The sequence below is a fragment of the Podarcis erhardii genome (assembly GCF_964252035.2).
Source record: "Podarcis erhardii genome assembly, chromosome: 18".
Classification (NCBI taxonomy): Eukaryota; Metazoa; Chordata; class Lepidosauria; order Squamata; family Lacertidae; genus Podarcis; species Podarcis erhardii.
In genome coordinates, this window is record NC_138516.1 from 9841010 (window position 1) to 9855987 (window position 14978).

The window sequence follows — 14978 nt, forward strand, 5'->3', positions numbered from 1 at the left end:
TTGGCACAAGGCATGCAAGCTCCACCCCCCAGTCGTTCTCAGACTCCTTATTGGGTGAGCAACGCAGCCAAGCAACACAGTTGGAGCCTCCCTCCTCCCTGGCCGGCAGGGAGGGAGGGAGAGGAGCTGCTTCTTTGAAACCCGGGAAATTTAAGGGACATCATCAATAAGGGACAGCAGTGGGACACAGCGCTGGGATAAGGGACTATCCCGCCAAATAAGGGACGCTTGACAGCTATGCCATGAGTGAGAAGGAGGCGGGTCTGTCTTGGGAAACATGCAGCAGGACCTTTGGCCCCCGTTTCCAGAAATGTAGCGTCTCAGCGTCAAAGCCCCTTTTGCCCGCAGGAGATTCAACCGCAGGCATATTCAGGTAGGGCAGAGAATGCCCCTTTTTCCAATGCTGGACTGGAGGGGCCAAGGGTCCTGACGGGGGGGAGGCTACCCTCTGCCCCATAGCGGCTAATACTGAACGGATTTGGCAATGTGTGTGTGTGTGTTCGGAGGGTGTTTGATCCTTGGCAGCAGGAGCGAGGCTCCCAAATTCAGGGAGGAAGGAGAAGGCGGGGACCTCTTATGGCTTCGACATGGCTGCATAAACGAGGGTCGGAAGGTGATGCTAGGAGGCCATGGGGCTGACGGACCACAGGACTGGGAGAGAGCAGGGCACAGTGGGGCTTAGCTGGCACTGCCCTCCTCGGCCGAGCGCGTGTCTGACTTCAGCTTGACGAACTCCTTCGCCACCTCGTCGTTGTTGCGCTGAGAGAGGATGCGCAGGACCGTCAGCCCCGTGTCGTCCATGTGGATGCGGCGGCCGAGGGGCAGCCAACAGGCGCAGCTGCCCCTCTGCAAGAGGTCCTTCAGCTGCAGAATGGCGATGCCCACCGTACGGTCTTCGCGGGCAAAGCAGTAGTCCTTCACGCAGACCTGGAGCTCATAGCATTCGGGGCCCGTCTCCGTGCCCAGGGCGCTGTGAGAGGGAAAAGGTGGATTCAGCTAAAAAGGTAAAGGGACCCCTGACCATTAGGTCCAGTCGTGGCCGACTCTGGGGTTGCGGCACTCATCTCTCTTTACTGGCCGAGGGAGCCGGCGTACAGCTTCTGAGTCACGTGGCCAGCAGGACTAAGCCGCTTCTGGCGAACCAGAGCAGCGCACGGAAGCACCGTTTGCCTTCCCGCCGGAGTGGTACCTATTTATCTACTTGCACTTTTCACGTTCTTTCGAACTGCTAGGTTGGCAGGAGCAGGGACTGAGCAACGGGAGCTCACCCGGTCATTGCGGGGATTCGAACTGCCGACCTTCCGATCGGCAAGACCTAGGCTCTGTGGTTTAAACCACAGCGCCATTCAGCTACAGAGCCACAAACAGAAAGCTTTGAGTGTGTTTCGAGCGCATTGCGCAAACACATTGTTTCCTTGACATCTGGTGGGAAGGCGTTCCACAGGGCGGGCGCCACCACCAAGAAGGCCCTCTGCCCGGTTCCCTGTAACCTCACTTCTTGCAGGGAGGGAACCGCCAGAAGACCCTCGGAGCTGGACCTCAGCGTCCGGGCAGAACGATGGGGGTAGAGATGCTCTTTCAGGGATACTGGGCCGTTTAGAGCTTTCAAGGTCAGTACCAACACTTTTCAACGTGTGTAAAAAAATATTTTGTCAATATTTTAAAATGGTTCTTAAAAGGTAAAGGTAAAGGTACCCCTGACCGTTAGGTCCAGTCGTGGATGACTCTGTGGTTGCAGCGCTCATCTCACTTTACTGGCCAAGGGAACCGGCGTACAGCAGGACTAAGCCGCTTCTGGCGAGCCAGAGCAGCACATGGAAACGCCGTTTACCTTCCCGCCGGAGTGGTAACTATTTATCTACTTGCACTTTGAGGTGCTTTCGAACTGCTAGGTGGGCAGGAGCAGGGACCGAGCAACGGGAGCTCACCCCACCGCGGGGATTCGAACAGCCGACCTTCTGATCGGCAAGCCCTAGGGGCTCAGTGGTTTAATCCACAGTGCCACCCGCGTCCCTATAAAATGGTTCTTAAATGTAAAGGTAAAGGGACCCCTGACCATAAGGTCCAGTCACGGACGACTCTGGGGTTGCAGCGCTCATCTCGCTTTACTGGCGGAGGTGTATTGCAAATCGAGACGGCCGGCCTGGCGAGGAGGCAGGACCAAGGTTTGCAATAATTGCCTTTCTTGAGTTGCTCCTGAGATGAAGGAAGGGGGAGAAAGGACAATCACTTACAACTGGATGCTCTCGTTGTATTTTGGAGACCAGCTGTTGTTCTTGGACTTGGTGGCGAATTTCCTCTTCTTGTCGCTGAGGTGTGGCCCGATGATGTTGACCTCAATAAAGGGGCGGAAAATCCCCGACGTTTGCCACTTCAGGTCATTGGCGGCTACCACTGGGCGAGAGAAAGGCGTAGTGTCAGATTTACGTATAAGCTCAACAAGCTCTAGCTTAGGGCCCCGCTCTCTTGGGGGCCCCCAAAAAATTAAAAGGAAAAAACCTGGATGTACATTTCCAAAATAGAAGATGAAAAACAAATAAAATAAAACATACATCCAGCAACAGTGTTTTGTGTTGTGTAGGCTCCTAGGGTGTAAGTCAGTGGTGGCCAAACTCCGCCCTCCAGCTGTTTTGGGACTACAATTCCCATCACCCCTGGATATTGGTCTTGTTAGCTAGGGATGATGGGAGTTGTAGTCCCAAAACAGCTGGAGGGCCAAATTTGGCCATCACTGATATAAGTCAAGGGCCCCACCTGCTCCCTGAAATATCACTGGTTTGCTCCTTTCTATATATAGGGTGCCTACATTCTGCATGGACTGGTTGCATGGCCACATGGGCAAATGGCTTGAGATACCTATTAGGTCCATAAATTGCCATATAGTATATATTCAACACAAAAAAAACAGCGACAACTTGTTGTGGACAAAGGACAGCTGGACATAGAAAGGGCCCCATTACCTTCAGGAGCTGAGGGCCTCATCAAACCGAAATCTGGCCCTAAACTTCAGATCAAAGGGCAGAACATCTCCATGGTCCTGAGTAGAGCCGGATTTAAAGGTAAAGGTACGCCTGTCCGTACGGGCCAGTCTTGACAGACTCTAGGGTTGTGCGCTCATCTCACTTAAGAGGCCGGGAGCCAGCGCTGTCCGCAGACACTTCCGGGTCACGTGGCCAGCGTGACGAAGCTGCTCTGGCGAACCAGCACCAGAGCAGCACACGGAAACGCCATTTACCTTCCCGCTATAAAGCGGTACCTATTTATCTACTTGCACTTAAGGGTGCTTTCGAACTGCTAGGTGGGCAGGAGCTGGGACCGAAAGACGGGAGCTCACCCCGCCGCGGGGATTCGAACCGCCGACCATGCGATCGGCAAGTCCTAGGCGCTGAGGTTTTACCCACAGCACCACCCGCGTCCCCAGTGCCGGATTTATGTATAAGCTAAACAAGCTCTAGCTTAGGGCCCCGCTCTCTTAGGGGCCCCCCAGAAATTAAAAGGAAAAGAAAAACTGGGTGTACATTTCCAAAATATAAGATAAAAACAAATAAAATAAAAAAAGTGAGGAGGGAGAATATTCAATCAATAGACCCTCTCCTACTATCCACAACATTCCCACAATATAACAGCAAGGTCGCAGGTTCTATCCCCGTACGGAGCCACTGCAGATTTCTCCATTGCTGGGGTGGTGGTCAGGAGCAAGGGCTGGAGGACTGGGCTACCTCGCCCGCTTGCTTGCTTACTCCAAGGCCGTCTCAGCTCCTGGCACCCAGCACCCCCTGGCCAGCCCCAGAGGCACCATTCGCATGGGGAGCTTGCAGCCGGGGCTGCTGCAACAAACAGCCGTGCAAGCCTTTGGGAGGCAGAGACGCCAGAGGGCATCAGAGGAAGGAAAGAGGGACAGAGGCCAGGGTTGTCTGTGGCACCCCTGTGGGGCTCAGGAGCCCAGTTATGTCCCCCCTTGCCTGAAGAGCTGGCAGCCCCTCACCCCTTTTTCGAACACCCTCCCTTGTGGAGCGTTCCCCCAGCCTCCTCTCTTCTCCCCTCTCCTGGGGAGTCCTCTGTCTCAGGAGCCCTTCCTACACTCGAGTAGGACCCTGACAGAGACACATGCCCGACTGGCACGTTCTCTCCCTCCTGGTCGATCGTTTGGGAGCTTCGAAGGCTTTCTTCTGCCCGAACATCACACCGACCAATGTCATCAGACATCGGCACAGTTAGGGATCTGTAGAGTCTGTTCAAGTAACAGACTCAGCATTTTGGCTAATCTACTTTATTTGCATATAAACACACGCGGAGCACTGCAACATGGCTCCCTCTCTCTCTAGCATCAGACAGCAAAGAGTAAAAAGGACAATAGCTGACCTAACCGGAAGAGTCCGCAACAAGGAGGAGGAGTATCAGGAAGAGTGGAATAAATTTAACGATTATCTAGTTAAATTTGTTAAGTTAAATTAATTGAAAATTAATTAATTGAAAATAGCTTGCAGATACTTAATTGGCTTAGAATTTTATTTTATTTATGTTAAGTGATGAATTAATATGTTTAATTCCATAAGGTGAAGATTTAAGGATGTTAATGTTTAAGTTAAATTTCATAAGAATTGGGATTTGGAAAACCGTTAAAAGGACATGCAATGAAATTCGACCAAGGGGAAGTGAGGAAGTCACTTAACAAAGTTAATAAGTGTAATTTTCAATAATTTATGTTTGTTTGTCTTGTGTGTTTGTCCGTTTATAATATTGTGAAAACCAATAAATTTTTTGAAAAAAGAAAAAAAAGGACAATAGTCCCACTTCACGGAACACAAACATCCTGTCTCCGTCACTTCCCACTCGGTGGAGTCAAAACACCCACCGTCATGCGATAGACAACAATCCCGTGACTGCAATCGCGGAGCAGGAATTCTAACACAGACTAGATGATCCCTTCCAAATCCCTTCCAAGTCTACGGCCGCCATTTCTGCTCACCTTTGACAGTGACCTTATGCTCCCCGGTTCCAGGGTGGGTGATCAGTTCTACGTGGATGGAGACCTCTCCCACGGGGTCGTCCACTCCAGATCCTGCCCGGCAGAGGGAGGGAAGCGTGGAGATGCAGAACGGGAAATTAGTGCACAAACTTTTAGCTCATCCCCTGTCTGGTGATTTCTCCCGCTCCTCCCCTCGCCAAGAAACCCCCCCAAAAACTTGTTGGTGGACTGAGGCCTGACGCTTGCTTCAGAGGCTCCCCATTTTTGGGAGGTCCTTCTGATGTTATCATCTTTTTTCGGAGAAATATTTCCCTGGAAGAACTATCAGGGCAGAGACTTCATCAGGCACGGCCTCCTTTCATTCGCCTTGCTCCACCCTCTAGTCTCTGCTTCTCAATTTGTATTGTATTATTTTATGTGTTGTGGCTTCCCATTGTTTTATTGATTATAGTTTAAAAATGCTTTACTGTATCTGTTAAGAGTGAATTTCTGTTTAACTTTCATATGCTGATATTGTTATTTTACACTATTCTAATGATTGTCTTCCAACTGTCTGTCTGGTCGTTTTAACCGTACAGTGGTGCCCCGCAAGACGAACGCCTCGCAAGACGGAAAACCCGCTAGACGAAAGGGTTTTCCGTTTTGGAGGCGCTTTGCAAAACGAATTTCCCTATGGGCTTGCTTCGCAAGACGAAAATGTCTTGCAAGTTCCTGCGGGGTTTTTTCCCTTCCTCCCCCCTTTTCCTAAGCCCTAAGCCGCTTAACAGCTGATCCGCTAAAAGCCGCTAAACCGCTAATAGCGCTAATCCGCTAAGCTGTCAATGGGCTTGCTTCGCAAGACGAAAAAACCGCTATACGAAGAGCCTCACGGAACGGATTAATTTCGTCTTGCGAGGCACCACTGTATCTAGTTTTGAAATTGTTTTGTGGGTCTTTGGACTGCAATAATGTATTGCTGTTGTAATTGATCGTTGAATGTTACTTTTTTAATGTGTTTTATTATCACATTTTTGCATTGCGTTGGATTGTTATAAGACGTTGGCTGTAACTGCTTTTAAAAAAGTGTTCTTTTGTAAAAGGCGAAAGATTTATACGATCTGAAGAGAAACCAGAGTATCATTTCGACATTTCAAAACCTGACTTCCTTCCGCCTCTTTCTGCGGTTCCTTAAATATTTTTAAAAATATCTTCTGCATATCCAAATTAACCTACTTTGGTCAGTTATTCATCTTTAAATATATACTCTTATGAAACTGCAGGTTATTAAAATAATCCTGCCAATGTTTTTATCTGTTTACAATTTATCTGTAAATATTCAATAAACCATCTCCATTCTTTTATAAAAAGTTTGTTATCTTGATTTCTTAATTCTCCCGGCATGTTTCACCATTTCTGCATATTCCATAAATTTTTGTATCCGTTCTTCCTTTGCTGGGTCTTCTACTTCTTTCCATTTTGGGGCAAGTAACATTCTTCTTTTTAAAAAATAATTTTTATTAACTGGCCAATCACATCAAATTAAATCACATCACATAAATTCCGAATTACAAAGCCAAATTTTGAATTTTGTTGGGGGGACCCATACTTCAAGATCCGAAGGTGGGAGTTTGGGGCAAGAAACATTCTTGCCGCTGTAGTAGCATACATGAACAAATTTCTATATAGTTTAGGTAGTTCTGTCCCTATAATTCCCAAAAGAAAATCTTCTGTTGTTTTTTTTTACAAACTTTATTTTAAACATCCTTTTCATTTCATCATACATAATTTCCCAAATGATATTTGGTCCCCCCAAATTCAGCTGGAAACCCAACTTTGATTTGCTCGTTGCAAACAGCAGAATGTCTGCAAATTTTTGATAACAATGGGGTGTTGAACAATTTTGATCTCAGCCGCAGATATAGATATATAGGTTATTGATACGTCCATCTTATAATTTTGATGCAAGCCACTTAAATGCTTTGCTGATGAAGCGTTATATCTAAACCCTGTTAGGGACCGAAAACCAGAATAACAGAGTCGTCAGAATAGACAGATAGCCTTAGCAAGCTTTGGTGACCTCAGCCAAACAACAAGGTGAAAATCATTCCTTCCCAGCTCCCAGTTCGGTAGCAATACCCAAAATCCCCTGTGCCCTTTCATGGTCCAAAAAGCAGCATTAAAAACCAGTCCATCATTCAAACAGGCTTCCACCGATGAGGAACTTATTCATGCAGCAAAGGCAGAGAAGGAAAAGGAATGGGTGAGGAGGAGGAAAGAGTCGCAGCTATTTGTCAGATGGCAACCAGGGAAAGGAGACCTCCGCCAAAGGTGGCCGAGCAAATGGGGAGAGGAATTTGGGGGGAGAAAGAGAAGAGTTTGGAAACCAAAAGTGCGCCGCAACCCACCCACATTCGGTGGCTCAGGTCTTGAGAATGGGGAGGGGGGAAGGGGGCCAAGGCTGCGAATCTCAGAAGAACGGGGGCCCCTGAGCCAAGTGGGAATGTCCAGGGCGGCAGGAGAGGATATATAGTTTATTAATATCCTTCCTAACTTGCCCCAGCAAGTTCCTTTACTTAGCAGAGTTACATTCCCCGTTTTACATGCACAGCAGAGAGCTGGTTGCAGGCTCGTGTGAGCCGCTCACTATTAGACAATTCAGTCTGATTGAATTGTGCATTCCTGGTAAGTTCCCTTTAAGACATGCGAGGGAATGTTTGGTCCAGCCAGTCAAAAACTTCCTGTTCCTCCTGGCTGGAGCATCCTTCTTTTTCCATGTGATAGAAGGTGGGCGTGACCTCACCTGTGCAGGTAACAAAAGGACGAGTCACGCAGCACACCTCTCTCTCCCCCCCCCATCTTCCTTCTTTGGTTTGACCAGCTTTTAGCTAGGAGTGCTCTGCTATCTCCCAGCTGGCAGAAGCATTGGGATTATTCCCACATCTGGAGTAGATCCACATGTACATATTTGTAACTAAGTCTGCCTTCAGGAACCCAACTGTGAACAGATGTTTTGCCAAGTTTTGAAAATCCGCCTGGGCAGAAAATTTAATGCTGGAAAAGAGGACAGGTGGCAACCCTAGTACGAGGAAAAATACCTGGGGATTATCTAATTGGTTTTTGAATTTTATTGTTATTTATGTTTTCATACTGTATTTTATGCTGCTTTTATAATTACCGTATTTTTTGTTCTATAAGACTCACTTTTTCCCTCCTAAAAGGTAAGGGGAAATGTGTGTGCGTCTTATGGAGCGAATGCAGGCTGCACAGCTATCCCAGAAGCCAGAACAGTTTTCACTGCGCAGCGATCCCTCTTGCTGTTCTGGCTTCTGAGATTCAGAATATAATTTTTCTTGTTTTCCTCCTCCAAAAACTAGGTGCGTCTTGTGGTCTGGTGCGTCTTATAGAGCGAAAAATACAGTAAGTCTGCCTTCAGGAATCCTACTGTGAACAGATGTTTTGCCAAGTTTTAATAATCCGCCTGGGCGGAAAATTTAATGCTGGAAAAGAGGACATGTCCGGGGAATAGAGGACAGGCGGCAACCACCGTACGAGGGAAAATGCACAGCCTAGGAGGGAATGCAGCGATCCGGCCGAAAAACCTTTCTCTGCCCCTGCTTGGGAGATAGTCCTGGATCTTCAGCCATTGCCCATTTCATGCAGAAGGAAGGTTTGGGAAGGCTGGGGCAACACACGCACGCGCACGCACAATCGCCCACTCGCACGGGCATCGTGCCAACTCCAGAGTCACATGCGGAGACTCGATCTCTCGATCCAGGAACCGAAGCTGGAAACAAACAGGTCATTTCCAAAAGGCAAGCACGGGAGGATGGTGCAAAACCCCAAAGCTGCCCCTTTCCCCCTGCCCGGTTTCCTCCGTCTGAGTGCTTGCTTGTGCAAGGAGGGCAGGGTCTCATTCTGATGCATTCAGTGCATAACGTTGTGGAGAGGTGATGGAGGACCCCCCCTGAGCAGAGCTAGTCAAAAGCGAGGCAGAGAGGAAAATGGGGAGCAATTTTCGGCTTGCATGTCCCTTTCCCTCCCGGGTCTGCAGAGGGTGAAAGTTTGGGGGCTTTTGCTAGCCCTGGTCAGGGTGGCGGGAAAAGGGGGGTGAGTGGAGGGGGTCCAGGATGGGTGCAATCCAGGAAGGAGAGGAGGCGTTGGGAGGAGAGTTCGAGACGTACCCTTCTCAGGATATATTTCTTCACTAAGAGTAAACCTAACACCTTTGCCACCATGGACTAAGGATGAGAAAAGGTAAAAGTTGGGAGATAAAGAAATGTCAAGGAGGGAAGTAAAGGAAGAGGAGGTTAAAAGGAAGGGTGAGAGAAAGGAAGAGGGGGGAAGGGAAGGAAAGAAGGTAGAGATGACGGGGGGGGAAGGTCAGTGCAGAAGAAAATGCAGAAAGGATAAGGACAAGGAGGGGGAGAAAAGTAAGGCAGGTAGAAAGGAGGGGGAAAGGTAGTTGGAGAAGAGAAGGTGGGAAGAATATATAAGAAGGAAAGGAAGGAATAGAAAAGCAGATAGAAAGAAGGAAAATATAAGAAGGTAGGGAAAGAATAGAAAAGCAGAAAGGAGGGAAGGAAGGAAAATAAATATAAGAAGGAAAGAAAGGAATAGAAAAGCAGTAAGATGGAAGGAAGAAAAATATAAGAAGGAAAGAAAGGAATAGAAAAGCAGAAGGAAGGAAGGAAGGAAGGAAGGAAGGAAGGAAGGAAGGAAGGAAGGAAGGAAGGAAGGAAGATATATGGAAGGAATAGAAAAGCAGAAAGAAGGAAGGAAAATAAATATAAGAAGGAAAGAAAGTAATAGAAAAGCAGAAAGAAGGAAGGAAAATATAAGAAGGAAGGAAAGGAATAAAAAAGCAGAAGGAAGGAAGGAAGGAAGGAAGGAAGGAAGGAAGGAAGGAAGGAAAATATAAGGAAGGAATTGAAAAGCAGTAAGAAGGAAGGAAAATATAAGAAGGAAGGAAAGGAACATATAAGCAGAAAGAAGGAAGGAAAATATAAGAAGGATAGAAAACCAGATAGAAAGAAGGGAAGAAAAATTCAAAAGAAGAGAAAGGAAGGTGGAGAGAAAGAATGAAAGAAAGCAGGGTAAAAAGGGACGGTGATAGAAAGAATGGGTAAGAAGAAGAGAAAGAAAAGAACAAAGGTAGAAATGAAGTTTGAGAAAAAGAAGGTGACGGGACAACAGGAGAAAAAGTTAGAAGAGAACAAAAAGTAGGCAGAAAGGACAAGAAAGAGAAGGAATAGAAAAGAAGACCAAGAGAAGGAAAGACAAATGGTTGGAAGAGGAGATAAGGAAGGAAAAGGGAAGAAAAGAAGTTGGAGAGTGGAGGAGGCAAAGAGATGGTTCACAGTAGAAGCAAGAGAGGGAAAATGTGCGAAGGGCGGAATGGAAAAAGGCAAGAGAAAAAAGAGAGAAGAGATAGATCAGCTCCTGTAGATTCACACACTGACTCGAGTCATAGCTGGAGAATTCAGAATATAACGTTACAGCAATCACCAAGTTCAATAACTCTAGCGGGGAGAAGGGAATGGTCAGGAGGGCTAGATAGCTGTATGGATATTTTGAACGTATCATTTGATGTATCCTGTTTTCATTTTAAAGAGCTCTGCCGGTAGAAACCTGAACAATACTCCCTTCGGGGGTGTCTTTTAGCCTGTTTGCTCTCTTTGTCAAACCAGCTGGTAGATCCCATTTGGCTTTTTGAGCCACTGTTTTTAATCTCAATTCTTAAGCGGTCTCGCAGCCTATCAGTCTTAAATGATTTCATGGCCTCAGCAGCGGAAGTATCTGAAAGAATAACAGCTTGGATAGCCTAGTTTAAAACATCTGTACAAAGAAAGTGAGTTAATGCTAAATTAAGTAATGGGGTCCATTTAATTCTGTTGGCTGCGGTTATGCCTAAGTTTGGGACGCGGGTGGCGCTGTGGGCTAAACCACAGAGCCTAGGACTTGCTGATCAGAAGGTCGGCGGTTAGAATCCCCGCAATGACGGGGTGAGCTCCCATTGTTGCTCGGTCCCTGCTCCTGCCAACCTAGCAGTTCAAAAGCACGTCAAAGTGCAAGTAGATAAATAGGTACCGCTCCGGCGGGAAGGTAAACGGCGTTTCCGTGCGCTGCTCTGGTTCGCCAGAAGCGGCTTAGTCCTGCTGGCCACATGACCCGGAAGCTGTGTGCCGGCTCCCTCGGCCAATAAAGCGAGATGAGCACCGCAACCCCAGAGTCGGTCACGACTGGACCTAATGGTCAGGGGTCCCTTTACCTTTACCTTTATGCCTAAGTTTGCGTCTGAAGATAAATTTAGTTTCTAAGGAAGGGTTGTTAAGTCGTGGACCCAAGAGCACCATTCTTAAGGGCAGGTGATTGCTTGCAATATTATGGCCCGCTTCAAACTCCCTAACAAACTTATGTGCAGATCGTGAGATTGCAATATAATTTAGGACGCTTCCTCCGAATTCTGTAAAATGGGTACATTCTCCGGGCCACACTTGAACAATATTTGCACGGGTCCGGGCCACGATTTAGCCCAAAAGGAGTAGTCGGCTCGTATGCTTCGAAATGCGGAACATTAAATATCTTTAACCTTCGGCACAGCCGACGGTCCCGGTTGACAGGAAAGGGGCCCCCTGCCCCTCTGGACAACTTCAAGAACCCGCAAGAACCTGGCCTCTCTTTTTGGTTTAAAGGTAAAGGGTAAAGGGGCCCCTGACCGTTAGGTCCAGTCGTGGCCGACTCTGGGGTTGCGGCGCTCATCTCGCTTTACTGGCCGAGGGAGCCGACGTACAGCTTCCGGGTCATGTGGCCAGCAGGGCTGAGCCGCTTCTGGTGAACCAGAGCAGCGCACGGAAACGCCGTTTACCTTCCCGCTGGAGCGGTACCTATTTATCTACTTGCGCTGGTGTGCTTTCGAACTGCTAGGTTGGCAGGAACAGGGACTGAGCAACAGGAGCTCACCCCGTCATTGCGGGGATTCGAACTGCCGACCTTCCGATCGTCAAGTCCTAGGCTCTGTGGTTTAACCCACAGCGTTTACACCAAAGCAACAACCCGGTGCCATTTTCTAAAAACAGCAGCTTGTCGGATGCCTCCCTTCAAAGCAGTACGTGATGGGAAATGGCACCAACAGCCTCTTCCTGGGCAAGGCTGGTGCCATAAAGATAGACTGCACCTGGCTATGGAGTTTCCGCACAGCCTGCTAAACCAGAGAGCTCCACGAGAGCAGCGACTCCGGAGACTCAGCCGCAAACATTAACGCTTTAAGCGCACTATACAAACGGGGCACTACGTGGCGGTGGCGAGCTGACGGGAAATTCAATATATTTTCCAAAACGTGTTTTTTTTAAAAGAGTTTTCACAGCTGTTTTTTTTTTTTTTTTTTTTAATGTCTAGATTCCACCTTGGTCTCCTCAGGGAAGCCAGGATCCGAGGAACCGCAGAAACTGCTTCGCCAGCCGCACTTACCTTGAGAGGACTGTGTCTGCACGAAGGTTTTGATGAGCAGGTCCGTGGCTTGCGTGTAGAGAGATAGGGCGTAACGCAGAGACTGAAGGTCTGGGCTTTTCTCCAAGAAGGTTTTCTTCAGGCCGACGCCTCCTGCGTGGAAGTATTGCTAAATCGGGGCAGAGACAGGGGAGAGGGTTGGGATGGGAGAGGATATCAGCGGTGGTCCGGTCAACGCCGCAAACCCACAGAGCTGTGGACACACCGTCACATTTGCAACGTGCCGGCTGAGACGATAATAGCGGCAACGACGACTGCAAGCTGCCATGAGGACTAATCACATACCGTATTTTTTGCTCTATAAGACTCACTTTTCCCCTCCTCAAAAGTAAGGGGAAATGTGTGTGCGTCTTGTGGAGCGAATGCAGACTGCGCAGCTATCCCAGAAGCCAGAACAGCAAGAGGGATTGCTGCTTTCACTGTGCAGCGATCCCTCTTGCTGTTCTGGCATCTGAGATTCAGAATATTTTTTTTCTTGTTTTCCTCCTCCAAAAACTAGGTGCGTCTTGTGGTCTGGTGCGTCTTATAGAGCGAAAAATGCTGTTGTCAGTTTTGTTACACATAGCCAAAGGCTGCCGCAATGTACACAGAATCATTCAACAAATAATAATAATAATAATAATAATAATAATAATAAATGATAATGATAATGATAATGATAATAATTTTGGTTATATCCCGCCCTCCCCAGCCAAGACCAGGCTCAGGGCGGCTAATGCCAGATATAAAACAATTGATTGAAATACAACTTAAAAACCAAGATTAAAACACGACATTAAAATGCAGCCTCATTTCAACCCAATTCAACTCAACGAGGCAAGTGTGTCTAGCCTGGCGAACTAAGTTCCTAGTCCTCTTTACCATACGCACAACATGGGTTTTTTTTTAAACGAAAGCACCCGCAAAGTTTATAGCCATTGAGAATAAATAAAACGATGCAACATAACCGGACATAAATTGCAACAAGGATCTAAAAGATAAAGATGCGATTATCAAATCATCCGTTCTAGCATGCGCAACAAAATAATATAATCTGAGCAATGGGCATTATTAATTGTATTAGAATTTGGTATTGACAATGAGGGTTTTATTGGGCCACTGTAACTAATAAAAATCATTATACAAAAATAAAATAAAAATACAAAACCAGAACAGCAACCCAATAACAGCAGGATTTCGCCCATGCTGAACCAGACAACCTGCCCTCAAGACATAGCGGGGCGAGGCAGTCTGGAACCAGTGGCGTAGCGTGGGAGGTGCAGGGGGGCCGGCCGCACCGGGCGCAACATCTGGGGGTTAGGCTTAGGGGCGCAAATCCACGGGTTAGGGGGCGCAAATTACTTGCCTTGCCCCGGGTGCTGACAACCCACGCTACGCCACTGTCTGGAACACACCCCGCTTTGCAGAGGGTTAGGCTAGATGACCGCTGGGGCCCCCCCCAGTTCGACAATTCTAGGATTCTATGCTCCCACCTTGATAGTGTCCAAGGCCAGCTCCACCACGGCGCACTGCTTGGGCGTCAAACTCTTGGCTTCCTCACGCACCATGTGGTCCTGTATGGGACGAAGAACAAGTCATTTTCGCCCTCTTCCAACGACGAACAGGCTTCCTTTTTCAGGTGGGGACAACGCACCCCCCCCGGAACCCCCATTTTGAAGCCCCTTTTTGCCATTTCATAACCTGTGTTACGTTTCCCTATGCCCAGATTTCCCCGTTTGGGATTCCGATGACGGAATTGGCGCCCAGGGAGAGTTTTGGGGGTGAATTGTCGAAACGCCCGGATTTTTTACTTCTTGAAATATGGCAGCCCTTGCGTTGGCGCCCAGGGAGAGTTTTTGGGGGTCAATCAGTGAAACGCCCGGATTTTTTACTTCTTGAAATATGGCAGCCCTTGCGTTGGCACCCAGGGAGAGTTTGGGGGGTGAATCGGCAAATCACCCAGATTTTTTACTTCTTGAAATATAGGAGCCCTTGCGTTGGCACCCAGGGAGTTTTGGGGGTCAATCCGCTGTCTCCCTCCTCCCCGTTTTCCGTTGTCGGACTCAGAAGGGAAGAAGATGGAGGTCAGTCTAGAACTAGCTAATTCTCTGCCTGTCGTTGGCTCTGGCGCCACCTAATGTCCAGCTCCCCGCTTTGCGCCCAACCAGGCCCAAGAAGCACAAACGACCGCCGTCCTCTGCAACACAGCTCCTTGAATTCTGCGGACCCCAAAATCCCGCGTTTCTCACCTTGAGTTTTGAAAGCTGCCCCAGTTCCTTGGCTGCGTTGAAGATCATCTGCGTGCCCTGGGAGGGGGGAGGGCAAAAGGAGGGATGGAAAGAAGAAAGGGAAGAAAAAAAATAACAGAAAGATAAAAGGTAGCTATGTTTCTGCTGAAACTTATCCCGAACCTCAGCTATCCTTTCCCATTCGATGCTAAGAAATTCAGGCAAGGTTTCACCCACAAAGCTTTGCTCCCCAAGAGCGTCGCGCCCGAAATTTTTCCACCTACCCATCTCAAAGGAGGACGCAACAAAGCAATTCT

General features: G+C 48.1%; 1 protein-coding gene across 2 annotated transcripts in view; it reads right to left on the reverse strand.

Annotated features, from left to right (window-relative positions):
- Window positions 1-444: 444 nt before the first annotated feature.
- LOC309332829 (protein unc-13 homolog A) overlaps window positions 445-14978 on the reverse strand; it is a 121362-nt gene continuing 106828 nt past the window's right edge. For both annotated transcript variants that reach the window (XM_081846047.1, XM_081846046.1), the window contains 6 exons: window positions 14683-14739; window positions 13927-14007; window positions 12416-12563; window positions 4970-5062; window positions 2235-2394; window positions 445-970 (listed from right to left, as the gene is read on the reverse strand). In XM_081846047.1, the coding sequence (XP_081702173.1) occupies window positions 679-970; window positions 2235-2394; window positions 4970-5062; window positions 12416-12563; window positions 13927-14007; window positions 14683-14739 (831 nt within the window). In that variant the 3' untranslated portion in view covers window positions 445-678. The remainder of the gene's footprint in view (window positions 971-2234; window positions 2395-4969; window positions 5063-12415; window positions 12564-13926; window positions 14008-14682; window positions 14740-14978) is intronic.